At 31.7% G+C, this 27,606-nt stretch overlaps 1 protein-coding gene across 2 annotated transcripts in view; it reads left to right on the plus strand.

Moving 5' to 3' along the window:
• The window catches only part of KLHL1 (kelch like family member 1), a 308,649-nt gene that overhangs the window by 262,672 nt on the left and 18,371 nt on the right, over positions 1–27,606 (plus strand). For both annotated transcript variants that reach the window (XM_069467168.1, XM_069467170.1), the window contains one exon: positions 10,966–11,128. In XM_069467168.1, the coding sequence (XP_069323269.1) occupies positions 10,966–11,128 (163 nt within the window). The remainder of the gene's footprint in view (positions 1–10,965; positions 11,129–27,606) is intronic.

Consider the following 27,606-nt stretch of genomic DNA (forward strand, 5'->3'; position numbering starts at 1 on the left):
TTAGGTTACATATATTGCCTTTGCCCCACCCGAGTCAGAGCTTCAAACATGTCCTTCCCCCAGACAGTGTGCATTGCACCCATTAGGTGTGAATATACCCATCCTCTCCACCCTCCCACCTGCCGACACCGGATAAATGTTACTACTATATGTGCACATCATTGATCAGTTAATACCAATCAGAAGCATTTAACTCCACTATTTTAAACCAGATATTTTTCTAGCAAGCCAATTTCCCTTAATAAAATACTCTAATAATTTCTCCACTTTCTCCTCAATTTCAATAAAATCAAACATTTAGAAATTCAGGAATTTTACACTGATATGTTCAAGTGAGGTTTTTTTTTTTTTTTTTCCTCATTAAGCCCTACTTGGAATTCAAGAATGTTTTCACCTGCATATCTAGGTTTTTCTTCAGTTTTAGGAATTTTTTCTTAATATATGTCTAATTATAACATCTATATGTGACCCTTTCTCTCTCAGTACTACTATGATTCATTCACATATTTAGTTTCCTGGATCTTTCCTTCAGTCTATTTTCTTTCAAATACTTATCTATTTATATCTTTATTTTATTCATTAAGCTATTTCATCCTTATGATTTTGCAAGGCTATTCATTTGCATCTCAGTATCACTTATTCTTTCCACTGCTTCCAGAATTATTTAGTAGAAAATAATATATTCACATGAATAAATATATAAATATACATATTTATTTTTATTTTCATAAATTTTCTTTTGTGGTTGTAATGAACCCCAGTTAGAGTCCCATTTTAAAAAAATAATTTGGTAATTCCCTAGAAATTCTCTTTAGAAGGTTAAACTTTTGGATTGTTCTACTTTTCTCTGGAGACAGAGTTGGTGTCTTTTTCCCTTATATCAGTAGCTGTCAATCATGGCTGCACATTCAAATCATCTTGGGAGCTTTAAAATTATGGATACTGAGTTCCAACTCAAACAAATTTTATCAAATCTTTTGATATGAAGCTCATGCAAAACAATGATATATGTATGAGAGAGAAAGTGTCTGTCCAGAAAGTACCCAGTCATTGTTAATATAACAAGAACATATTACATGAATGTATAATTTCCAGAGAGAATATATATATATATACATATATATATAAACATTCTCCTTTAGTAATGTAAGAATTGCCCTTTATAGGCTCATTGTGGTCTCAGGTTAAGTTAATTGGAGTATCCTGATTGATGTCATTCTGACAGAAGGTAGAAAAGGACTCAATTCCCAGTGGGTCTGTTGTGGATTAGCAGTGACACTGGCAGTTCCCTGGGAATATTCCTGGACAGAGGCTCCTTGTTCTGCAGATTCCCTGTGCTGTTCCAACCTCAGAAGATTGAAACCATGTGTTCTACACCATTTGGCTTCTTGGGAAGCCAAAGCCAAGGAATCAAATTACTGAAATACGTGTCAAACCTCTCTTTGGTCATCAATGTTTATGATGCCAATTTTTTTTTTATTTGTTTTTTCTGATACTCATCTTTAGAATCTAGTGTGTCTCCCAGAAACTTATCCAGACCATAAAGTGGAATTCTCCAGAGATCCTAACAATCTTACAGCCTCATTTTAACCTAGTTGCTTGAAAATTGCATTACCTGTTTACTCTGGAGAAGCAAAGAACTTAGAGTTGGAAGCAAATAGAAAAGAAACTGTGTTCAAGTGAAAATAGTCCCGAAACACCTGCCTTTAATTTCATTGGATACTGTGAAATTAACCTTTACAGGATGCTTAAATTATATATAAATATATCTAGACTGACATTGGTGGGATATTTCATTTTTAAAATAGTTTCATATTATACCTAGAATTCCCCTGAAAATTGATACTCCCTATAAGCAATTTGACAGTAGGTCTCAACATCTAACAAGCACATAAAACAATAAGAAATAATAAGTTCTGAAATATTTTTCACATGCATAATGAGTTTTAAAAACATAATGTGAATTATTGCTTACAATAATCGTTGTGAAAGAGCTCTTAACCCTAGTTTAAAGGCTGACAAAGTGAGAACCAAAGAGGTTAAGGAATTTTCACAAAATCACACAGCTAATTGGGTTGAATGCAAAAAAGTTGGCCTTCAAAACCTATGATCTTTCCAAAACCTATGACCCACCTGCTTCTTTTCATTTAGCATAAAGGCAGAGTCATTTCCTCAATTTTATCCAATTTAGCAATTATTGAAATATAATAAATATGTAATAATTGGACTGTATATCTGAGTTAGGCAAGATAATCTTATTGAATGAATTTTATGAAATGCATTATATAATTAACTTTTGCTGCAGTGCTGTTCTTTTAAATTACTTTCAAAGTGAATACAAATACAGAGAAGTATTAAAATTACATTAAAACATTATCCCCATTGATATCTATCATATTTAAAATAAACAATAGTATATAGTGAATATAAAATAGCAACTTTTATAATGTCACTTCATAAGTAATCTGAATACCAAATGTTTACAAAATATTCAACGTGCTATAACATCTCATAATAAGGATTCAAATAAGTGAAATATTGCACAATCATGGATGTAAGAAGAATAAAATCTTAATAAACGAATAGTAAACGTTACACAAAAATTGCCATTTGAGGTATATCTGAAAGGAACAGTAGAATTTCATCAGATGAGCTGAGGTACAGAGTGTTAATGTGTAGGGAACATTTGGGTAATAGCAAAATACACCAAATAATAAAGAATTTAGAAATATAACGAAAATAAAACTTGAATGATGGGATAAGGCTTGGCTACAAAGAGCCATTGTGCAACAACAGAGAAACTGTAAAACATGGCTATCAGCAGAAAAGTCCCTGATGGCATTTGTGTTAGGATGATTTTTTTCTAGTGGTAATATAAAGAATGAATTGGAATTACGAGAATCTATTGGTATACCCTGGTAATGTTATATTAGGTGCTCTGGGGAATACATATTAATAGTATAAAACATAGACCCTCTTCCTAAAGAATTTACAATCCAGTTGGGAATTCAAAATATTAACATTTGGAAGATAGACAAGAATAGAAATTTTCATATGACACAAACTTTGTGAATTCATTCATTTGCCAAAAAATGTTTTAAACTTCAGATATTTAGCAGGTGTTAGGTTAAGCCCAGATATGTGTATATACAAAAGGAATATATTCTGGGCCCTTGCTGAATTATAAAAAATGAGGAAAAAAATCTGCATTTCATGTATTTTGTATTTCACATTTTTTAAAAACCCTGAATAACATCTGTGTGTAATCATATATCTTTGAGAATAATTACTATAAATCTGGGAGAAGTTTGTTGTCCTGAAAATTCTATTGAGTCTCATTAATTTTACTAATCATCCTATCATTTCTTAAAGAGGATCTCCTAATGGAGAACATTCAAGAATATTTATTTTCAACTATTTCTGTACCACTAAGGAAAATGAGCATGAAATCTCAAGATGCTGATATTGGCATACATAGAAACCTGTGTATGTCAGCAGGGCCCTGCTGTAATGCAGTGTTCAAGTAAGATTATTGTTTAGAAATTATCATAATACCAATTGTATTTATAATACCCTTGCTGATAGTGAAATAGGATGTCTTAAACTCTCAATTTCTATTGTGGAACAATTCAACAAATATTCCTATTTGCTAAATTAATGGATTTTGATTTATCTGTCATAGTGGATAATAAAATCTAGATCTGGTCCTTTCAATCCTGCCTTAGCAATATGTCTCCCATCTGTATTGTTTTATCCCAATGGCCATATTTACACATTGACATCTTCATTTCTTCACCTAGGAGAAGAGTTGTGTTTTTATGTTTTGTTTTGTTTTGTTTCTTTACCAGCATCATCCCTTATCTCTCCAAATAGTCCCTGCAATGATCCTAAGGTTCTAAAGATTGGGCCTGGTGTGGTGGCTCACGCCTACAATCCTAGCACTCTGTGAGGCTGAGATGAGAGGATCACTTGAGCTTAGGGGTTCGAGACCAGCCTCAGCACGAGAGAGAACTCATGTCTACTAAAAATAGGAAAAATTAGCCGGGCATGGTGGCAAGCGCTTTTAGTTCCAGCCCCTGGGGAGGCTGAGGCAGGAGGATAGCTGACCCCTAGAGCTGGAGGTTGCAGTGAGCTATGATGACACCACTGCACTCTACCCAGGGTGACAGAGCAAGACTCTGTCTCAAAACTATAAATAAATAAATAAAATATGATAAAATAAAAATCAGAATAAAAGCCAACACATTAAGACCCTTTTGATATGTAACACTAACAGGAATTCTCAAGATAAAACCTCAATAGAAGATATCGCTTATTGAAATTTAATGTAACCCATTTTGTATTTTGGTAATCTTAAACTATTTATTAAGTTAATTATAAGTTACCGAACCCATATCACTAATGTACATTTTTTAAAGTTTAATATATAAGGAATTAAAAATGAGTGTAGTATTTATTAAAATATTGTGCTAACATTATTTTCATAAGATGATAAAATCAAAATGAAGACAGAGTTGTCTGTAGGTTAAAATTAATCCATTTTAATTAGTCAAGTCAGCTAAATATAGTAGTAAAATTGAATGCTAGCTGACTGCTAAACTTCTATAACATCCTTGATTCACTACACCTAAACATAGTACACACATGTGCATATTCATACACACACAAAGAGGATACAGAAGAAAGATAGGGCTTTTGTTCTTGTAAGTGTTAGTACTTGTGAGGTAGACGGATTCTTGCTTGGAGACATTCTGCTGTGGTCCTAGGACTATTGTCATGTTCCACTGTGGCAGTCATTTTCAATCTCTACTGGACATAGGGTTCACCTGGGGGGCCGTTTATATATCTGTGTCTAGACCTCATCCCAGTTCAATTAAATTAAAATGTTTATAATCCAGTGGTATTTTTTCTCAAAGGTTCCTAGGCGATTTCAACGTGCAACTAAAACAGATAATCACTATTCTTAGTCCAAGAAAGAATGAAAAATAAAACACCAATATAAATCACCTTTTTTCCATTTTTTGTGGATCAAGCAAAAAAATACTTTAAGCCTACATGATTTTGTAGGATTATGTGAAGAGTATCCCTATATGATACACTATATTGTATTCTGACCATGATCAAAATTTTAAAATTGTATATGTATCAATCTATTCGTATTTTACATATACAAAGTTATATAAAGAGTATTTTATATTTTATATGCATATGTAATATTTTATACTATGTGTATATTTTTGAGGAAATGTTCGTGAAGACATATATACATATATATTTAACATCATATTGGGAAAATTTTATCAGGTAATATATATAAAGTAGGTATAATTTTACTTATTTTCTCCTTTCCTCATTATGTGAGTTATTTTTGTTTAATTCTTTGCACACAATTCTAAAGTGCTCCCTTTTGTAAACTATTATTTAATTGTTCATTGCTTCTGAAGTAAAACTATTTGATAGCACTGGAATTAAGTCATTCTTGGTACTTCATTCTTGATAAGGATTTTTAAAAATTTTTTGAAAGGAAGATTTAAAATAAGTTATACCTAGAAGGTTTTATATATATAAATGAAACCGATGGTAATTTAAACATATTTTGTGACTTTCAATTTGGTAATGATTTGTAACAGTATAGTAATTTATTTAACACTATGACTAAATCAAAGAAAGTTTAAATACATTAATTTAAAAATAAATATGCTCTACCTAAACAAAAGGGAATGTCATATTTTATAGGCTCATGCTTTTTATATTAAGATATAATTAATGGCTAACATGCATAGAGTAAAGCAACACTAAAACTTAGTTTTACTTTGTCATTATCAATAATTTGCATTATTAAAACACATGTTCTTTTAAATTGAAACAATATATAGTTTAGAAGAAATTTAGCAATGTTCTGAGTGGATAGTAATTACAGGGATAAAGTAATAATTCATTTTTCAGGAGAACAAATTAAGTCACTGGTTGCATTGATATAGAAATAGTAAAATAAATATTTTGAGGTAAATTATGGAGGCTCTAAATGTTACTATTCAGGGAGTGACTTGTATAGACACATTATCCCCCACTGATCACTCTCCATATTGAAAGGCTTTAATCTTCATTGCATATATTTGTGTTCTGTAACCCCTATGTACAGGGCTCAATTTTAACTTGTCCGATTTTACTTGAATATTAGGGATGCTTTGCTTCTTTCAATAAACTATTTTGAATAAAAACTATACAGAAAAATGCTGGTAAATATTTTACTGAAGAATTCTCAAGGGGAATATGTGCAAGGAGCTGTAGTTTAAAAAGTAAAAATAATTATATGTATTGGGAAAAGTACATTTTGGCAACATAAAAAATCTAAAAGACATTATTAAAAATTATCAGAAATAATCATGGAATTATTAAGCTTGAGTAATATTAAAAATGACTTTAAATATTTCTCTTCTTTCCATTAAATTATTATTTTTTCAATACAGAGTTAATATTGATACTGAGCAAAGCACAGAAAGATATTTTTACACCCTTAACCTTGCTGCATCTGTAAAGATATTTTTAGTAAACATAAAGAAGTAGTTGAATGTATCATTCTGATTTTAAAATTATTCTGGTCCAATTATTCACTACACTTAATGAGATCCTCCTGCAAGAAAATCAACACAGCTGCAAGAAATGTGAAAATCATGTTATAAGGCAGCTAGAGTTTGGAAATTCTGCGGCAATCTACAAGACTATCTATAACGTGGAAGCATAAAGTATGAATATTTTCAAGAAAAACATGGATACTTTCAAAACATGGATTGTTAAAATAAACAACAATCTTGGGAATATATTACTTGCTCAGTGTTTAATTGTAATGAGAGATGTTTGGGAGAGGAATTTAAGTTTTGAGGGTGATGACGAATCTTTGACTTACTCTATCATCCTGATTGCAATTCTTAATGTCTTAGCTTTAATGGCTGCTACCCCTAAGAAAGACCACACTGACCATTTGACTTATATAACAACTAAAATTTATTACAAGTTTATCATTTGCTAAGCACTGTTATATGCATTTTATACTTAATCTTCACACAAATGAAGTTATGTGTGTGTGTATATATATATACATTTTAAGCATGAGGGTACTGACAGGGAATTTAAATATGTTTTTCCAATGTCACACAGCTCGTAGCAATGGATTAGGATTTAAGCCCAGGTAATTACACTCAAAAGCCAGAGCTTTTAATTACAACATTCGTGTGCATTTTGCCCTGCCCCAAGCCCTAGTAGTCTCACTGGCAATACCTTGGCCTATTAAAGAATAGTAATATGTAAATCTTTCAGTATTTTTGTGTTTATTTGTCTGTATTCTCCACTAGAATGTAGGCTCTATTTTATCTCTAGTAAAGAGATGACAAACTTCCAAATTTTCTTTAGAGTAAATGAAAAGATACCTATGTTGAAAGATTAATAGTTTATCTAAATCTTCCTTGACTTATTGTACCAAATATTTGCTAGCCCTTGTACTTCATTTATGGTATTTTACTTTCTACATTAATTATATTTTTAATTATAAAATATTTCAAATTTTTGTAAAAGTTATATTACAATATTTGCACAAGGCATTGTTAAATATATTTCCAAAGTTGTGTTCCTAAATTACAATTCCATTAGCAATATATAAGAATTCTCAACTCCCAATGTTCTCAGCAACATTTAATATTGTCATATTTTAAACTTTTTGGTTATTTAAAACTTAGTCCCAAACACATTTTATTTGAATGTCCTAGTAATTCTAATTGATAGTTATATTGAGCATTTTTATATGCTTATAGGACCTTTACATGTTCTCTTTTATGAAATTTCTTTTTATATCTTCTCTGAGGCTTGAGTATGAGGTAACAATAGCAATTACAATGGCTTACAAAAATTGAGTGATGGCAATGTATCAGATTCTGTTCTAAATGTTTCACATACATTAATTCATATAATCTTCACCATAACACCATGAGATCATTACCCTAGTTATCCCCCACTTTAGTGGTAAGGAAGTTGCAATATGGAGAGAAGTAGACACCTGCCTATGTAAATGGTAGCACTAGAGTAAAATTTTACACACATACAAAAAAAAAAAAGAAACATTAATAACAGATTGATATATTTTATTATATTATTAAACATTTATATTAAAACTAAAGTTTAAAAGTAATTCACACAAATTTAACTTTTGGCCTTGAAGGAATATCAGCTATCTGAGTAAGCCTCTTAATATGTACTACTATAAAAGTTGAAAAAAATTCATAAATCACATTCTTGAAGGTATCAGAGAGAAAATAAGATATACAGGCCTTGAGAAGCAAGATGGGAAAGGGGAGGGAAGAATGCTAAGATAAAGTCGACATTTATTTCTGCTTTCTTCAGGCATTTGTATCACAAGCTCAAAATGGCAAAGGCAAACCAAACCTGACAGCTAGGGCTTGCTTCAGTCTTTGTGTGACAGAGGTAGAAATTAAGAGTTTAGTGCCTTCATGGAGACCCACGCAGTAGGGGTCAAGGTGCTGGAAGGCAAAGAAGTTACTGCCTAGGTGGAAAAGTCCTGGACATCTGTTTCTCATGTGCTACAGATTCCTTTTATCCTTATCAGCAAATCTTGGTCATGCATGAGATTCTCATTCATGTGAGCCTTATTTGATAATATGACTACCTATTTGACAAACTGATTCATATGTATTCTCTCAACAAGCTGAAACATGGAAAAAAGGAAAAAAATAAAATATTCCACACATAGAACCAAAAAAAGCAATATTGTAGAAATAAAATGAGAGAAAGCATGAGTGGAAAATATGAAAAGTGTATCTAATAAATCAGTTATTATATTCATATAAATAGGTTAAATAACCATTTAAAGTCAAAGGTTGCCATCCTGGAACCAAAAGAACCTTAATGTAGCTCTATTAATAATTGATAAATTAAAATTTAGAGCAACAAGCATTCCTGAATAAAAAGAAATATTTCACAACTTAAAAGAATCAATTCAGCAAGAAGAATTTTAAATGCTATATATGTATCCATATAATGACATTGAAATAAAGCAAGCTAGAAAAACAAAATGTATAATAATCATATTAAAAGAAATACAACTGACATAATTTTCAGATGACATAGTTATATATGTAAAAAATCCAAAAGAATATATAGATAACTTGTGGTAATTATCTGGATAATTGTGGATACAGAGAAATCTATTTTCTTTCTACTTACTAATGAAGCAAATGCCCATTGCAATGGCATAAATAAATCAAATGCTAAGTGGTAATTTCAGTAAAGAATGTATGAAAGTTCTATTAAAAATTAAAAAATGTTACTAGGAAAAGTTAAAGAAATTCTTAATAAAATGATGGTGTATATCATGTTCTGGATTAGAAGAGTCAATGTTATAAAGATGTTAATTCCCTCCAAATTTCTATATATGTAATGCCATCCCAATCAAGATCTCATCAGGATGTTGGGGAAAAAATTGGAGAAATTGCCAAGGAATTTCTATGATTCATATGGAATATCAAAGGGCTATTAATTTTCATATTTATAGCATTTTTTCTTTTATGGCAAGTATTCTCTGTGTTTTGTTTAAAAAATTTTGTCTTTCTAAAAAGTCATTAAGTATGCTTATTTTACATTATGCTTGTTGATTATATTCTGGAAACTTTATTGTTATAATTTTCATATTTAATTTTATGGTTGACCATTGTGTACTGGTCATTGTTCATTTTGATCTATGTGTATGCCAATTCAACCAGCATCATTTATTATATTTTTTAAAAATCTTTTTCCTGGTACATTGCAGTGACATCTTTGTACTAAATCTAGTGAACCTAACTTCTTTTTATCAAAAGACAACATTAAGAGTAAAAATTCAAGCCACACAGTGGACAAAGATATCTGTAATAAAAATATTAACAAATAATTAGTATCTATAATTGTAAAAGTTAACAAAGAACTTGTATCCATGATAGTTAAAAATGGGGTTACAAAAACCACTATAAATTGATAAGAAAGAAACATCCATTTAAAAATGGAGATCCTTTTACAGGGCTTTCACAAGAAGGGATATCCAAATGGCCAAAAAACACATAAAAAATGCTTAATGTTAGTTGTCATCAACTTAGTGAAAAGTAATGAAATGATAACGTTAATCACTCATAGAATGAGTAAACATTAAGAATTTCACAATAACAAGTTGTGGAGCAATTCTTAGACAACGGGGTCTCTCTTCCTACTGTTAGAAATAAAAATTGGTAAAAAATACATTGAAAAAGTCTTTGATATATCGACTAAATTTTGATATAAGTATATTCTATTGATGACTCACATTAATTTTATTGTATATTGTCTTTAGTGATTTCAGCTAATAATATAAAAAATATCATATTTTATTAGCTTTAGATAAGTTTATTATAATATTATTGGAAAGCCAAAACACAAAGAATACTACTCTGAAATTCAAATTGATAATATTACATTGCTTTAAGGTAACATTGCTTAAATTACCAGAATAATTAAACTGTAATATAGAAATAGTCTTCAAAAATAGAGATACAAGACATACCATCCTTGATGTTTAGTATTTGCTTCTTCATATGGTCTTATATAAGGAAATTTGTTTTATTTTATAAAACACCTAAATCATAATATTTATTTTTGTTTCTAAATTTTGTTTTCTCTTTAATGGAATGATTCAGTTAAGAGTAGACAGTTTCTACTTCATTACAATTGTTTCTTAACTGGAGTCTATGCTTAATAAATTCATAGTTTTGGACATTCATTTGACTTTAAAAATCTCACTGTGAAATGAATCCATTCAATTTTTTAAATTTAAATTTAAATTTTATTGTGGCAAGAACATGTAACATGACATCTACTCTCTTAGAACTTTAAGTGTGCAATCTGATATTGTTAGCTGTAGGCGCAATATTCACTTCTCCAATGTTTTAGGGGTAACAGTACTTGAAGGCCCGATCTATGCCGTGGGGGGCCATGACGGCTGGAGCTACCTGAACACAGTGGAGAGGTGGGATCCGCAGAGTCAGCAGTGGACCTTTGTAGCCAGCATGTCCATTGCTCGGAGCACAGTTGGTGTAGCAGCACTGAACGGCAAGTAAGTAAATATTTCTTTTTTCTAATCTGAAAGAAGTTATGGAGTGAATATGTTTTTCAAACTAACTTTTAGTAAGCTGGTTTTATAAAGCCTTTTGATATATTTTAGGCAGTTGATGTTTTTAAATTCCGTCTTCATGGATAATTGCCAAATAAAGACCGGTATTCTCTCCATATAAAACAGAAACCAAATTTTCTTCACATTAATTGCTGATTAAAGAAGCATCAAATATATTTCATCATAATATTTATATCCTTTCTAATAAAATAACTGAGTAACCTTCAGAAGATTACTAAGATGTTGGTGCTTGGTAAATATTTCTTTGCATAATTATATGTCCATCTGTCTCTTTTTCAAGCTTCTCCATTCCTATCACCCTAAATCAGATAATATTTTGGGCCAGATAAATCTTTGTTGGTGGGAGTGTCCAAGGGCGCTGGCCTGAAGGCTGGGTCAAGGCGCCACACTGATGACTAGGGCTGCAGGGCCGGACCTGGTGCTGGAGCTTGCCGAAAGCCTGCAATTGTGGAGGCCAGCCTGAGACTGGGGCCAGTTTGCAGGCCATGGTTGCTGGGGCTTACCTGATCCTAGGGCCGGTTTGGAGACTGAGTCTGTGGAGACTGGCCTGGCATCGGGGCTGGCTTGAAACACAGGGCTGCTGAGGCTGGCCAGGAGCCGGGGCCTGTTCAAAGCTGGGTGCCACCAAGGTAGGCCTAGCAGTGTGGCAGGACTAGAGTTTAGGGATCCAGCCTGCCGCCAAGGCAGTTCTTAGCCTCAGTCTGTAGGTACTGGCCTGGAGTTTGGGACAATAGGACCCTGTCTGATGCTGGGTTTTACTGGGGCAGTCACTGTGTTTGGGTCCTAAGCAAAGTTCAGGATGCTGACTTCCCTCTCCTTCCCCCAAACCAAATGGTAAATCTCTCTCCATGCTGTGCTACCTGGGATTGGAGGTAGGGTGACTTAGATATTAATCTGTCCTCCCTACGCTCTTCAATGTGTCTTTTCCGAGTTCTGTGCTATTCACAGGTGCTGTAATCAGTCACCTGGGTTCCTTGGATCTTGTGAAGATATTTTCATGCAAGGATAGTTGTTCAAATTGAGGCTTCTGTTGGGGGGAACAAACACTGGCAAGTCCTATGCTGCCAACTTGCTGACTTCTTCTTTCTCCTAATTGTATGCATTTTTGACACACAAAGTTCATGTTTGTTATTTATAACAATCTATATTTTTGTATATGGTTTCTTAAGACTTAGGCTTTTTCAGGCTTTTTTCAAGTTTACTTTAGGCTTAAATTATATTCTTAGAGTCATATATATCATTTTAGGAATAAAAACCAAATTAATACACTGTATATGTGTGTGCATGAATGCATGCACACATACCCACAATGAATGTATATTCATATTATATATTCTGTTTAATTCAAAGGTAAGGTATATATCTTATAATTATTGTTTTTCAGATTTTCTTTTGGCTAGCTATGCTCTATATTCTTTCATTTAAACTTTGGTATAAATTTTTCATATTTTAAAAAGCTACCCCCTAAATATCCCTTTAGGATATTACCCATGAATAAATATTTACAGATTAATTTTAGAAAAATGTGAGATCTCTAAATTTGAAAATTTTTATGTGAGAAGATAGCCATATTTTTATCTTTTAAAATTAACCTGTATGTATTTTAGTGGGTTTAATTTTGGCATGGATTATTATTTTTTCCTGTGGTTATTCACATTTATTTATATATTTCACTATTTTATATATGTTTGCTCATATATACTTGCTTATTAATAATTACAGAATTAAAGTAGAGATGATTATGTATATATTTATTATAACCATCTTATGAAATGCATATCTTCTATTTGTTTTTCAATTTATAATAATAGGTTTTCTAGAAAGAAAAATACAATAAACTGGTAATGAAACTTTTTCTCTGCCTTCTTAGTATTTACATTTATTTTCTTTTTATTGTGTTGTTTTTATTTAAAGAATAGTGGCCTGAATAGTAATGTTATCAGGTGTTCTTATCTATCCTAATTGGAAAACCTTTACTATACTTTAGAGTGGCAGCTGTTATTTGAGATACATATATTGTATAATGTTAAGGGCACTATCCTGTTGTCTATAGTTTCCTTAGTAAAGATTTTATTTTTAAAAATCAGCATTGATCTCATGTTCTATTAAGTTCTTTGTTAAAATCTGTCAAAATGATTATTTTTTCTTATTCTATTTATTTATTAGGTTATTTACATAAATACTCTAACTTTAAATCATATTACATAGCTCAATAAAACCTACTTGTTTATGTTGCATTATTTCTTTAATATTTTCTTGCATTTTATATTCTAGCTATAATTTTGCACCTACATTGGTCTATAAACTATTTACAACATTTCCATTATGATATAAGGCTTATTTTAGCATAATAACATCATAATGCAAATAGAAAAGCTTTCTATAATTTATGTTATAATTGTCTATAAACATGGAAAATTTATAAAAAAAATGATAATAGAAAGTTTATGTACATTATTATACCTATCCTTTTAAAATTTGTATTTTACTGAGTTTTTAAAATTTAGCAGACAGCCATCATACATTGCTTTTAATTTTATGACTACTCCTAATTATTTAATATTGTTATGTCATCTTTTTATATTGTTATCCTCCTAACTTGTTATTTTCTGTGTTAGCTTTATTACTAATTTCATTTTGTTTTAGCTTTTGTCAGTGTCATTATGAGATTTTGTTTTTATTTTTAATCAGATGAGTATATAGAGAGGCTATGTTTCCTCTTATTTTCTTGTTCATTAATTTCTGTTTGACTTATTTCTGTTTGGTATGTCTTAAAATTCAGAATTTGACAAAAGATAGCATTAATAATTAACTTTGTGGTTTAGTTTTCTTTACTAACACATCAAAATTTTATTTATTCATTCTCCTATGCTCAACTAATGAATCTATTTGGACATTTCAGTATTGTTATTTTCTTGACTATTAAGAACAATACTGCTATGAATATCCTTGTTTATGTCTTTTGGTGAACATATGTACACATTTTACCTGGATGTGTACCTAGAACTGAAATTGCTAGGCTTTATAGAATTCTTTTGTTCAGCTTTAGTAGATACTGCTCAAAATTTTTTGAAAGTAGTTTTCCTACTTTATCTACACATTAATAGTTTATTTGAATTCCAAATGCACCACACCCTACTGACTTGGTAACATCAGTCTTTTATTTATTTTGATCACATTCTCTAGTAACTGATGAGATTGATCAACTTTTATATATATATTAGCCATTTGTATGTCTTCTTTTGGAAATGTATTTTCAAGTTTTTTCCCTGTTTCTATTCACCTGAACTCTTTTTCATTTTGTTTTCTGGAGTTGTTCATATATTCTGAAAATTAATCCTTTCCAGAAGAATGCATCTCATTTTATTATTATTATTACTTTCCAGGAAGGATGTTTTGATTATATAATTTATTAGATTTTATGTCTAAAAGGGACTTTCCTATATCTTCTCACATTGTTTGCAAATTAGCTTTCGTAGTTTAAGGTCTCCACTTTGTATCTTTAAAATTCAGTAGATATTATTTCTTATACTTTACTGTCTTTTCCTGAGAGGGGAAGGGGAAATGTGTATTTCCAGTGATTATTTTTCTTTCTTTTATATAAATCATTTATCAGTTATTCTAAACAAAGTTAATAAAAGTTTTGTTAAATAGGTATAAAAATTTACTAGCTAACCAAAACTTCAATAAGAGAACATTTTATTATAAATGTATGAACTCAAGGAAATAGCTACCATTCCTGGGGCTGGAGCACAGAAAGTAAAGGTTGAAATTTTTAAGATTTACAAACTAGGAGAAAAGATGCAGGGCATCTGAATCTCAGACATCTGTGATTTGGCCCACTGCTTAGCCAGAGCTGCTGTCTTAGCTCAAAAGAGAGTTCCCCTGGCCTGAGACTCAGAGGTCTCAGAAGAAGGTGCCAATCTGCTGATGCTAACAGCTCTGAGTGGTCTCAATGAAACTGGTTGCAAGTTTTGGAAAAACTGTAAACTCTATGTATCAGATACTACAGAATTACTGTTACTGCTGTAGTGAGAAAAAGATGGTGACACTCACAGGAACAGAAGACAAAAAGGAGCAAGACTCTTCCTCTTCCTCTAGTTTTTCAGTCTCTGCCTCTTTGTAATGTCAGATCCTAACAAGGAACGAGGTGGCAAAGCAGAAAAATGATTTCCAGAGCTTAAAAAACCGGCACATCTTTCTCAAATTTAAAATGTTTACCAGGGTACAATCTGATGGCTACTTTTTCCTCTTTTACATTAGTACTTGAAGATTCATTTTAACAATCTCAACTACGTCTTTCTTCTGCTTTGGAAAGTTTCTATCTACTGAGCCTTGTTTAATTGTTCCCTTTTGATTGGGATGTATATTTCAGGATATACTTATGATGATGTTTCCAGACGTGTTTAAGTACTGATTTTTTTCCATAAATGTCTTTTCTTCCAAAATATTTTATTTCTTTTTCTCTTAACCCAGAATTTTTTTTCTACATTGTAGATTCAATCAATGCCAGTTTGTCTATGATCTCTATTATTTCCAATGCAGGCTTAAAATTTTTGCATATCAATTTTTCTTACATGGTATCTTTATTTGACTCCTCTCTTTCCATAAAAAAAATCTTATTTCAATTGAGTGTGTTATCATCTCATCTTAAAACTCTCTTATATCGCCAAATGTATACTTTCTTAAATATTTAAAGAGCATGAATTCATGTTTTTCACATAAAACATAAGTTTTAAAGTGTACACTTTCTTTGCTTGGAAAATAAGGTGTATTTATGTTATACAAAGACTTATTCATGCTTTATTGTACTTTGTTTTGTTTTCCTATGTGCTAATTGTGATTTGCCCTTTCACAGAGTATTTAAATCCCTTAATTTCTTTCACAGTATGTTTAATTGCTTTCAAAATTCTACTCTCAAATGTTTTACTAGAAGTACAATTAATGTCAATACTCATTATAATTTCCAAAATCTATTAATTAGATGAGAAAAGAAAGGTGAACCAGAATCATGAAATGCCAAAGCAAATAGCTACCTGTCAATTTAGTTTCTTTTTTGTGTTTAGTAAAGCTCCTTTTCAGCAGTAAAGTTTTCTCTATAGAACTTTCCACTAGCACCACTTTCCATATTAAGTAATATCTGTAAACAGTCACACTAGATTACTTTTGGCTTTAGTTCCTGAGAAAGACCCAGAATCCTACAATCAATGCTTCCTTGGAAATCTGATGTGTAGGAGTGAAAAGAAGTTAAAATTACATACAGCCCTGGTGATGGGTGCTGCATAGAAAATGGTTAGGGGTGTCATTCCATAAACTTCTGAGGGACACTGACATTTTTCAGAAGAGGAAATTAAACTATTCTTATTACCCACTTTCAGTCTTATCTCATCTGTAAGTTATCAAAAAGAAATTTCTTGGAATTGTTTCTATGTGAAATAGTTACATCCCACTTCTCATTCCCTTTTCAAAACATTTTTTTATTCTGTTGTACCTTGTAATGTCTGTTATAGAAAATATATTTTCATTTGTGTTAATATTGTCATTTTAATCAGTAGAGAATATGTATATTATTAATATCTTCTGCCTGTATCTTTTCTCTTGACAAAGATTTTATTTTTTAAACAGTACAATATTTTTCTACAAAATATCACTTAATTTGGAAATTAATAGTAAAATTTCAGTCTTCTACATTAATCATCAAAAGAAAAACTATCTCATGGGTATATCTCTTCATAGATAGTAAAACTAACAATAATAGAATAGATGTTCTTTTGAATGTTAATTTGTGTAATTCTAATAGAGGAAATCATATTTTTTGCTTGTTTAGTTTTCTAATAATTATATGTAAGTAACAGTCCATCAGCTTATTTAGTGACTTTTTTCTTATCACTTACATTGATAATAATAAATTCATTCCCTATATTATTTTGAAAATGTATATATATTATTGATACAGCAAATTTGCTAAAAATGGATAAGAAATATCCTTGCCCCCTCACTCTTAGTCATTTGTCTCATTATTCTATAATGAAAACACACACATACACATTAAAGTTTTAACACATTGCTTATCTTTTCTAGATTTATCTAATTATCCTGCACTATAGCTTTGTGATTCTTCATTATGACTTTACTTTGAAATATCCTAAAATATGTGTATTTTGTTATAAATATCCTCCAATCTTAATCAGAAGCAAATTCATAAAACAGTTAATGGAGAGTCTTGTGGGAATTTTTTCCCTGTGTTATTATAACTTAATTGTCTATCCAGTTTCTTCTAATGCCATTTTTAAATTGGCTATACATAGAATTCATTATCTAGGTTTTTTTTCCTGTCTAGGTTTTTTTGGTCAGATAGGATACATAATATCTTAAAAAAAAATCTTGTTTTTCTATAATATCATTCTTCATAAAAATATCAGAATGTGATATTAGTACTATTTAAAGTTTTTATTCTTGAAATTATTGACATTTTAATTAAGTACTTCTTAAAAATTTTAATCCTATTCTAAGAAAATGTTTTGATTTCATTTTTTTATTTCAAATAACCTTTTTCCTTTAAGTAGAAAGAGTACACATCTTATTTTAAAATCTTTTTCCTTCTCCGGGGTGTGATTTAATGAACTCAAAATTCTGTGGTTTGATGACTGTCTAGGTACTTTTCCTGTGTTACTCACACAGAAACAAAATCATTTGTTAGAAGGTGACCTTTTACTTCAGACTCCTAGCAAAAAAATTGTTTGAACATCACCCTCTGACAGCTTTTTTATTTTTTTCCTCACCTCTACTGATATGATTTTTCCTTTTATTTTATTTTCACATATCACTAATTTGTCATTCTAACCTGGCTGTTGCTTCTCTGAATATTATTTTGAATAATTTTCCCAGTGAAGACTAACAAAAAACAATGAACAGTCCCTCTTAAGATTAGGTTATTAATGATACTATTTGTACTGGAAAAAAACAAGAAATTGGCTCATGGCTTAAAATTAATGAATATGTTCTGATGGATTCAGAGCAAAATTATAGCAATTTCATGTAACAAATTTTGTCAGTCTTCCATTAAGACAGATTAAGCTAAGGAGTAGATATGTCATCTTAGGCCAGCACAGCCAAAGACTTGGTAAATAAAGAAAATATAACAAAACATTGAGTAGACATTGTGGTGTGGTGGGTGGCCAAATACAACCTCAGACTCTTCAAACAGTATACATACACACTAGTGATTCTTTATGTTTCTTTGATCTCTGCCTAGGCTTGGTTCTTTCAAACTTTACATTGTAGCTAGAATGTCTGTGGCTTTTCTTTTAATTTCCTCAGTTTGCTCACAAAGCAGACATTGATATTGCCTGAGCATATCTATACATAGTTTTAAATTTTAAAAAATATGTGATACCACCCCTAAAGACTCTGTCAGACATAAAATCAAGTGAGTTTGTTCAATGATTCGCCCTGGCAAAATGGACTCATTCATTTAATCAAAACTTCATGTTAATAACCCTCACAAGTCAGTTGTAATTTCTATTCAGTCTGAGGCATATACAGCTTAAAGGATCATAAGAGCAGGATTTGTGTCTGTTGTTTTTCGTATTATGTCCCAATACCTCGCACAGTGCTTTAAGCCTCAAAGCCCATTACTTGCAAGGTGTCTTCCTAGACCCTGTTCCTATTTTGTGTTCAAATTTTGCTATTCTTTTTCTTAAAGATGGCACCCCCAATGGTATAAGCTTTAATCTATCTTAGACTCATACATTTAAAAATGAAAGAAAGGAAAGAAATTACTTGTTTACTGAATCTCACTTTGGGCTACTAATGGGCTCAGGAGATTTTTATCAGAGGCTGGGAAGGGTAGCAGAGAAGCAGGGATAGAAGGAGGTTGATCAACAAATACAAAATTACAGTTAGATAGGAGGAATAAGTTTGTATTCTATAGAACAGCAGAGTAACTATAGTTAACAATAATTTATTGTATATTTTGAAATTGCTAGAAGAAAGGATTTCGAATTTTCCCAACACACGATAAATGTTTGAAGTGATAGATATACCAATTACTCTGATTTGATCATCACACATTGTATACATGTATTGAAATATAAAATATACCCCATAAATATGTAGAAATATTATTTATCAATTAAAAATTTTATAAGAAGAAATTGTTTATGGAATCTCACTTAGAACTACTGATGGACTCAGATTTTTAAATTGCCTATTGGAAGAAATAATTTTTAAGCTAGCACTTGATTGACGTATTAGATGTCTAGGAAGTGAGGAAAAATTCCATTGAGAAAGAAAAATTTGTGTCAGTTCCCTGAATATGCAAACAAAAGGTGGAAAAGTTAAATGTGGCTGGAACATTATGAGAGAGGGTGGCCCCAAAAAATTGGATAGAACAGCAGGCCCCAGGTCCTGTAGCAACTTGACTAAGGTAAAAATATTGTAACACGTTTAAAATCAACATTGATATGGTTGCATTTAAATTTTATAAATATTCACTCTGACAGAAGAATAATTTATAATTGTTCAAGGAAACTATAAAATTATTAGAATCTCTTCACAATAGTTGACTGGCTAGGATATATTCTAGTGATTCAAAGGGATTCCTTGATAAATTATGTCTCAGAATTACGATGTGTTGCAACAGCATACAACTCATTTTGATATCCTATTTGTGCATAGTCACTGCCAGACTCCTGGTACCCTTAATGATTTAGCCTTCACCTTCCTTCTCCAGTTTTTTTTTACTCATGACTTGCTTTGTAGTACCTGATGTCCCAGCCATACCAATTACTATGATTCCCTCAACATACCTTGATTGTTCACACCCTTTGGTTCACATACTTACCTTTCTGCCTAGATTCCCCTTCCATTGTTTTTTTGTCTTAATAATTTATGAATGTCTACTTAGTTTCCCTCTTCAGATATTCACCTGATCTTTGAATATATATGAAAACTCTCTAGATTGATAAATTCAACACAACTCTTGTTCTCTCTGTGCATTAAGTTCCATGTGGCAAGATCATTACTAACAGGATTTGGTCTAGTGTATGTGAGAACAATAGTGTCAGGAAGTATTAAAAATATATTAATATTTGCTTTGCCTAAAATCTAAATAAGATAATTTATGACATTTTCCACCATCCAACGCCTAGTTTAATCTGTACTGTTTCCATGACCCCCTTTTTAATCCACACAGCTAAAATTAATCTTTCCTTCTTTCATTCTTTTGTGTTCCCAAGACACATGATTAATGCTTTTCTCTGCCATTTGTCAAAGTCTTGCTTCAGTGGAACTTAAACAGGTGTTTTTTTCACTGACAAGTTTCCACAGATGAATTGCCTTTTTTCTAGAATTGGAAACAAGTACTTCATTCATTGTTTTAAATTTCACAAATGTGTCCTCCCCATGGTGATATATCAAAGAAGATAAATAAAATCTGCCCTCAGAGAGCTTATTTTAAAGGGAATTACGAAACAACAACAATACAAGAAAACTGTGAAATTATAACAGGCGTAGAGTGGGAGTTGGTGAGGAAACATGGAGGGATTAAGATTGAAGTGACTCGGCTTGGGGTTGGTGAATTCTACCAAATTTGAGGATGTTTTAAATTGACATAAATTAGCTTAATATTTATTGTTTAGTTTAATATTTATTATTTAGTTTAATATTTATAGTTTAATATTGCAAATATTAAATATTTGCAATATTAGTATGTGCTAATAAATAAAGGTAGATGGGCTCTATCAGGCTTGAGCCCACAACCTCACTTACCACCCATCTGTTATAACAGCAGCAAGTCTCAGGCTGAGTTTGCAACAGGCACCAACATTTCTTAGCAAGCAGGAACAAAAGGCAGTCACATAACCTGGCGTTGTAAACTTAGTAAAATCCTGCTCACTGGCCTGCGAGGCATTCTAACAAGTACCTTCCATGAAAAGGTTCACTGAAAGGCAGATGCAAGTGTGATCTGACAGCAGGCTTTACAAGCCTTCTCAAGGGATCAGATGAAAGAGTTCTCCATTAATTGTGAAACAACGGAGCAAGCTAAATTCTGGATGTAGAAAGTTGCTTCAGAGGTGTTATACCGCTGGAGTAGTGGGATTCTAATACTTTTATTATGAACAGAAAGGATACCTAAACCTTCCTTCTGGGTAACCAAATATAATGAATGAAAATTATATTCAATATCCCAAGCTAATTAGCAAAACATTCTAGTATTTATTTAGATAATGGTGTTGGAAGTGGTTTCTGTAGTGAACCTTGAAGTATGCTTTGTTGACAAAGTACGTGAAATAGTAAATTACTTAGGATACAGATTATAAATAAAGTTAAATTTTAGAGAACAAATTTTAGGAAACTCAGGGAAACAAGGAAAACAAAGTGGGATCAGAAAATACTTTATAGTGGAGACACAACCTCAGTTGATTAATGAGAGATGAGAAGTAACTCTGCATATATAGTGAAAAACTACCTAGGCGAACATGAATGCTCAATGGCACATAGGGCTGGAAACGATTTAGTGCTATGGCAGAAACTGATAATTATCCCCCAATACTTATTCACTCCTTTTTATATGACAGTATAAACACTAATTTTTCATGAGGCATATGGCCATCAAAAATGTTTTAGCATCTTACAAACTAGGTATTGCCATGTGTCTAAGTTCTGACCAATGAAATGTGAGAAATGAGTTGTGCAACGTGAAAGATACACGCTTAAAAGGAGAAGTTGTGCTCCTTCTTCCAACTTTCCTTCACTCCTTCATCCTGCTCTTTGAATCATGGTTATGGTATCTGGGATTCCACCTTGGAATATCAGAACAAGAGGGTTAATAGGTAATTTTCCATGAGGTTTTAGCATTACAGCACATTTTCCAAGCAAGAAGTATTGGTGACTTTTATTCACACCATCCTTTCAGGATATTTGTAAATCAAAGAGAGTTGGAAAATAGAATATCTTCCTTTGGGTTAGAGAGCAAGGATTTGTTCCTTGATCGGAATCATAAAGATAATGTCTCCCTTCAGAGTAAAGGTTGGCCAGGTTTGCTGGCAGCTCTCTTTAAAGGATTAGCATTTCCTAAACCTGAGCTTCCTCAGATATGAAACAAACCTACCGCAAGTGCAGTATTTCCCTGACTCACTCTGAATCACCCTGGGAGGACTCGGGGAAACAAGGAAAACCAAGATGACCACGAAGTTCATGCTGCCTATTGTACTGTAAATAATAAAGTCATTTCTTTCTCACCCATGAATCTTGTTTCTTCTGCCAGCATCTATGAAACTGTGGCAAGCTGATTTGTTAGCTTGCAAGTAGGATAAAATTTCAAACTCTTCAGAGAAAATGTAATACTCTAGAGATGCAGTCGTGGTCTCAACACTTACAAAACCACTTTTTAAAATCATTTGAGCCCACATGTATCAGTTTTTGACTGATACAATATTTGTTCTTGAATTTCTATATTGTATGTTATAGAATGTCAAATAGGTGGCGTTAATTTAGAAGGGCACTACTAGGACAGAAGATATTGAAACCTGATGGCTAAGTGTTAGGCAAAGCTCATCTGTGTACTGTTTAAACACATAAATTCGGGAAAATAGTAGGGAAGACTAAGATTCTTGCGATTCTCAACAAGTGCTAGAAAATTTTACTTAACCAAGGATATTTCTGGATCACTTGTCAATTCCTGGCATGCAAGGGATATGCTGGTCAATATTCACAGCAAACTGAACTATGAACCTGACAATTCTTAAGAATCGTTATTTTCTGTCTTTTTCTCATTTCCTCAGAATCAAACCCCAAGTCCATAGCGTGACATCCAAACCTCTTCATTCTCAGTCTAACCTCTTGCTCCTACCAGCTACATCTCTTTTTTCCTGTCTTTCACTGCTGTCCCTTCCATCAATATGACATACCTGTCACTCTTTATTTGTCACCTGCTCTGACCTTTCATGCCCCTTGTCTTTGCACATAATGCCTTCCCTGTATGTAATGCTGACCCCCTATTTCTTCAACTTACCAATTTTTACTCATCTTTCAACTCTAAGTTAAAATGTCATGTTTCCTTTATTGCTGTAAAACTGTCAGCTGTCACTTCCTATGTTATTGGTATGTTGACTTCCCTCATGAGATTCCTCTCTGCTCTTCAGATTCTCAACATCTAATCTGTCATTGTCATTAAAAGAAAGCAAGAAATCAGTCTAAACTATGAGTAAATACATCATGAGGGAAGATCTGAGAAAATAATCTTTCATAATTGTTCATGAAGGTTTGTATGTACATTGCAGCATTTATTCTAACTGTTCTGTCTCTTATTTCTATTCCTTGGTTATTTTTACACTTTAAGAATACTTATAATAATTGTTAATTATTGATGTTGTTAGTTATTTTACATTCTAGTTCTTAGTCAATTTATGTTCAAAAATAAGTGGATTGCAGACAATGCTGCTTGATAACATATATTCATAAAATGCATATTTTTTTTCAAATATTGGAACACATCCATTCATTTTTTTTTTTTCTTTTTTACTGCCCCGAATCTATGCTCCCCATGTTGGTTTTAGTAATAGATTCATGAAGCAGTCTCAAAGGACACTATATTTCTTTTACACAGATTCCATTTTTTTCATTTCTTTTTCTGAACTCCTTCTTCAGAAAAAATTCAACATATTTCAACTAATTTTGCTCCAGTATTAATTGGTATTATTGATTCATAGTATTAACTGCCCTAGTACTAATATATATTTTATATTATATTATTAAAATTTTAACTTCATTTTTAATCTGTAGACCATATCAGGCTATGAATGACATGAAAAGGACACATTAAATGCCAAATGAAAGAAACTATTTATAACAGAGTTCAGTAAGTAATTTATAAAATAACAGCTAGCATATATCATGCCTATATTACACAAAAAAGTGTCAAATATCTCATTTTTATCAAGGCATTACATACACTTCTTGTGTGTATGCATCCCTATGTTACTAGATTTTATTAGGGGAGAATTTAAAAAAATGTGTACTTATGTCAAAGAAGTCAATGACATGATAAACTGTGAACTTTGCAGGCAAATTTTATTTCCAAAGAAAATATATTCTAATAAACATGCTATTAGCTAAAAAATAGGCTCAGAGGCTAAGTATTTAACGTCTATCATGTAAGCAGTATGTTTAATTATCATAACATGTTCTTTCTTAAACACTGAGATATAAAAAATATGGAATATTTCTTACTTCACTTATTCCTTCTACATAGTAAGTAGATTTTTATTGGGAAAAATTGGTTTAATATATAACATCCTAATTAATATTTCGTTAGGCAGTTTTTTTCCTATTCCTAGTTTGCTGAGAATTTTTATTGTTAAAGGGTGCTAAATTTTCTGAAATGTTTTTTCTGCATCATTAAAGTGATCATGGAATTTTATCTTTTATTCAGTTAATATGAAGCATCCTTGCCTCCCAGGTATAAATCCCACTTGATCGTGATATATGATTCTTTTAATGTGCTGTTGGATTCAGATTGCTAATATTATGACAAGGATTTTTGCAGGTATATTCATCAGAGATGTAGGCCTCTAGTTTTCTTTTTTTGTGGTATCTTTGTCCAGCTTTGGTATTAGAGTAATGCTAGCCTCATAGAATGAGTTTGTAAGTGTTCCCTCATCATCAATTTATGGAAGAATTTGAAAAAGATTAATGTTAATTCTTCTTTAAGTGTTTGTGAGAATTTACCAATGAAATCATCTAGTCTTTGGCTTTTCTTTTTCTTTCTTTCTTCCTTTTTTCCTTCCTTCCCTCCTTCCCTCCCTCCATTCGCCCCTTCCTCTCTTCCTTCCCTTCTTCCCCTCTTCCCCTCTTTCTCTCTTTCTCTCTTCCTCTCTTCCTCTCTTCCTCTTTTCCTCCCTTCCTCTCTTCCTCCCTCCCTCCCTCTCTCACTTTCTTTCTTTCTTTTTCTTTCTTTCCTTTCCTTTCCTTTCCTTTCATTCTTTCTTTTCTATTGACACATAATTGTGCATATTTATAGAGTACAATATGATTTTTCAATATCTGTATAAGTTGTATAATGACCATATTAAGGTAATTAGCACATCTATCATCTTAAACATTTATCATTTTGTTGTAGTGAGAACATTCAAAATCTTCTCTTCTAGCTATTCAAAATGTAGGAGAGATTATTGTTAGCTGTAGTCACCCTACTTATGTATTAATAATGGAGTACCCGATCATATTTCTCCTAACTGTAACATTGTACCAGTTGACCAACCTCTTCCTATATCCCTCTCCTCCCTGTTCTCCCCAGTTTCTGGTAACTATTTTCCTCTCAACTTCTGAGAGATCAATTTTTTTAGATTCCAGCAGTGATATAATATGGTATTTGTCTGTCTGTGCCTGGCTTATTTCACTTAACTTAATGTCTTCCAGGCTCATCCATGTTGTCGCACATAATAAGATTCTGTCTTTTTTATGGCTGAATAGGATTGATTGAAAATATACATCACATTTTCTTTATCTATCTATTGATGAGTATTTATGTTGATTTCATATCTTGGCTATAATGAATAGTGCTACAATAAACATAGGAGTATAGATGTCTCTTTTTACATACTCATTTCATTTCCTTGAATATATACACAGTAGTGAAATTGCTGGATCATATGGTAGATCTCTTTTTAATTTTTGAGGAAACTCTATATTATTTATATAATGGCTGTGCTGATTTACATTGCCACCAACACCGTGTAAGTGTTCTCCTTTCTCCACATCCTCATCTGCATTTGTTATTTTTAGTGTTGCTAATTATAGCCATTCTAATTGGGTTGAGAAGATAGCTCATTGTGGCTTTGACTTGCGTTTCTCTGTTGGTTAGTATTGTTGAGTATTTTTTCATATAAGTCTTGGCTCCTTGGCTTTTCTTTGTTGCAAAGTTTTGATCACTGGTTCAATTTCCAAAATCTGAATAGAATTATACCTGGTTTGATACTAGATTAGATATGATCTGTTCAGTCTTTCTATTTCTTCATGATTAATTTTGGTAGGCTGTTTGTTATCATTACTTTTTATACACATTTGGTATATGTTTGTATGTATATTTTTTAAACAATTTCAGAAAAAGAAAATAAGCATATTATTGCTTAAACTATTTTATCATTAGTTATCAACAATACTGGGTTTAGATAACTCAATAGTATAATTTATCAATGTAATGTGTATGAATATATAAAGCACCTTGAAGTCAATATTTCCTTTAAAACAATTGAAAATAAGAAGATGATACCATTTTTACATGTAAAGCATTCACTAGATAATGTGCTAGGTGTCTTGCATGAAGATACACAGTAAGTAATGTCCCTGCAAAACACATTTAGCTCCATTTTAATAATACTTTAGATTATAGCATACTTATTTGTAGTTAGATCTCTAATTTAAATGAAATATGGAAATAAATAAGATTCAGGTTTCATGAAGTGTTTAGGATGATAAAAACTTCTCAGTGAATAATTATTTCACTTCTGGGTGCTTTTGCAAGCTAAATTGTCCATTACTTGTCTTTAAAATGCTCCTATTGGTTAATTTTAACATATTGGAAGATTGCAAACCAGCAGACAACTTATGATTAATCAAGCAAAGAGGCATTACATCCATAAAGGGAACACTTGGGCAATCAGAAACATTTTATCATGGCAGTCATTATGAGAAACATAAACAACTTAAAAATATAACCAGGATTTGAAATAAGTTTAAACATCTTATTTTAGAGTTACTAAAGGATATTAGAGTTTGCATTTGTAAATCTAAGACCTGATTGATTTTTTTTTTAATGCTAGGCTGTACAATACTGCCTTTTCTATACATTTATTTAGAAACTGATAACTATAGAATTAATTCTATTTATCAATATATTAGGCATAATGTCCATAGTAAAGAAAAATTCCACAACATCTAATCTTGTTAAAACATGAACAAACCATATTCCTCTACTCAAAAAACACTTATATGGCTTCCTATTTCATTCAGAAGAAATGTGTACCACCACCCGTGTAAGGTGCTATTCACCCTGAACCACCACCTCTCACCTCACATGCCATACCACCCTCAATCTCTGCTCCAACACCGCCATTTCTTGCTGCTCTTGAAACTTTGCACTCATTTTACAGTCAGCCCCAAATCCTCTTTCCCAAGATATTCCTCAAATCATTTCCAATCACTACCACCATCTTCAGGTTTTTGTGTAAACATCACCTTCTCAAGGAGATCTTTTCTGGGTATTTATTTAAAATTGCAACCACAATCCCTACTCCTACCAATTGTACTTCTGATTCTACTTCTGGGCTTTCTCTATATCTATTGCATTAGCGTCTTCTTGCAGTAGTATATGTGTTTACTTTGTATATTATGTTTAT

Source organism: Eulemur rufifrons, chromosome 4 (assembly GCF_041146395.1).
Source record: "Eulemur rufifrons isolate Redbay chromosome 4, OSU_ERuf_1, whole genome shotgun sequence".
Classification (NCBI taxonomy): Eukaryota; Metazoa; Chordata; class Mammalia; order Primates; family Lemuridae; genus Eulemur; species Eulemur rufifrons.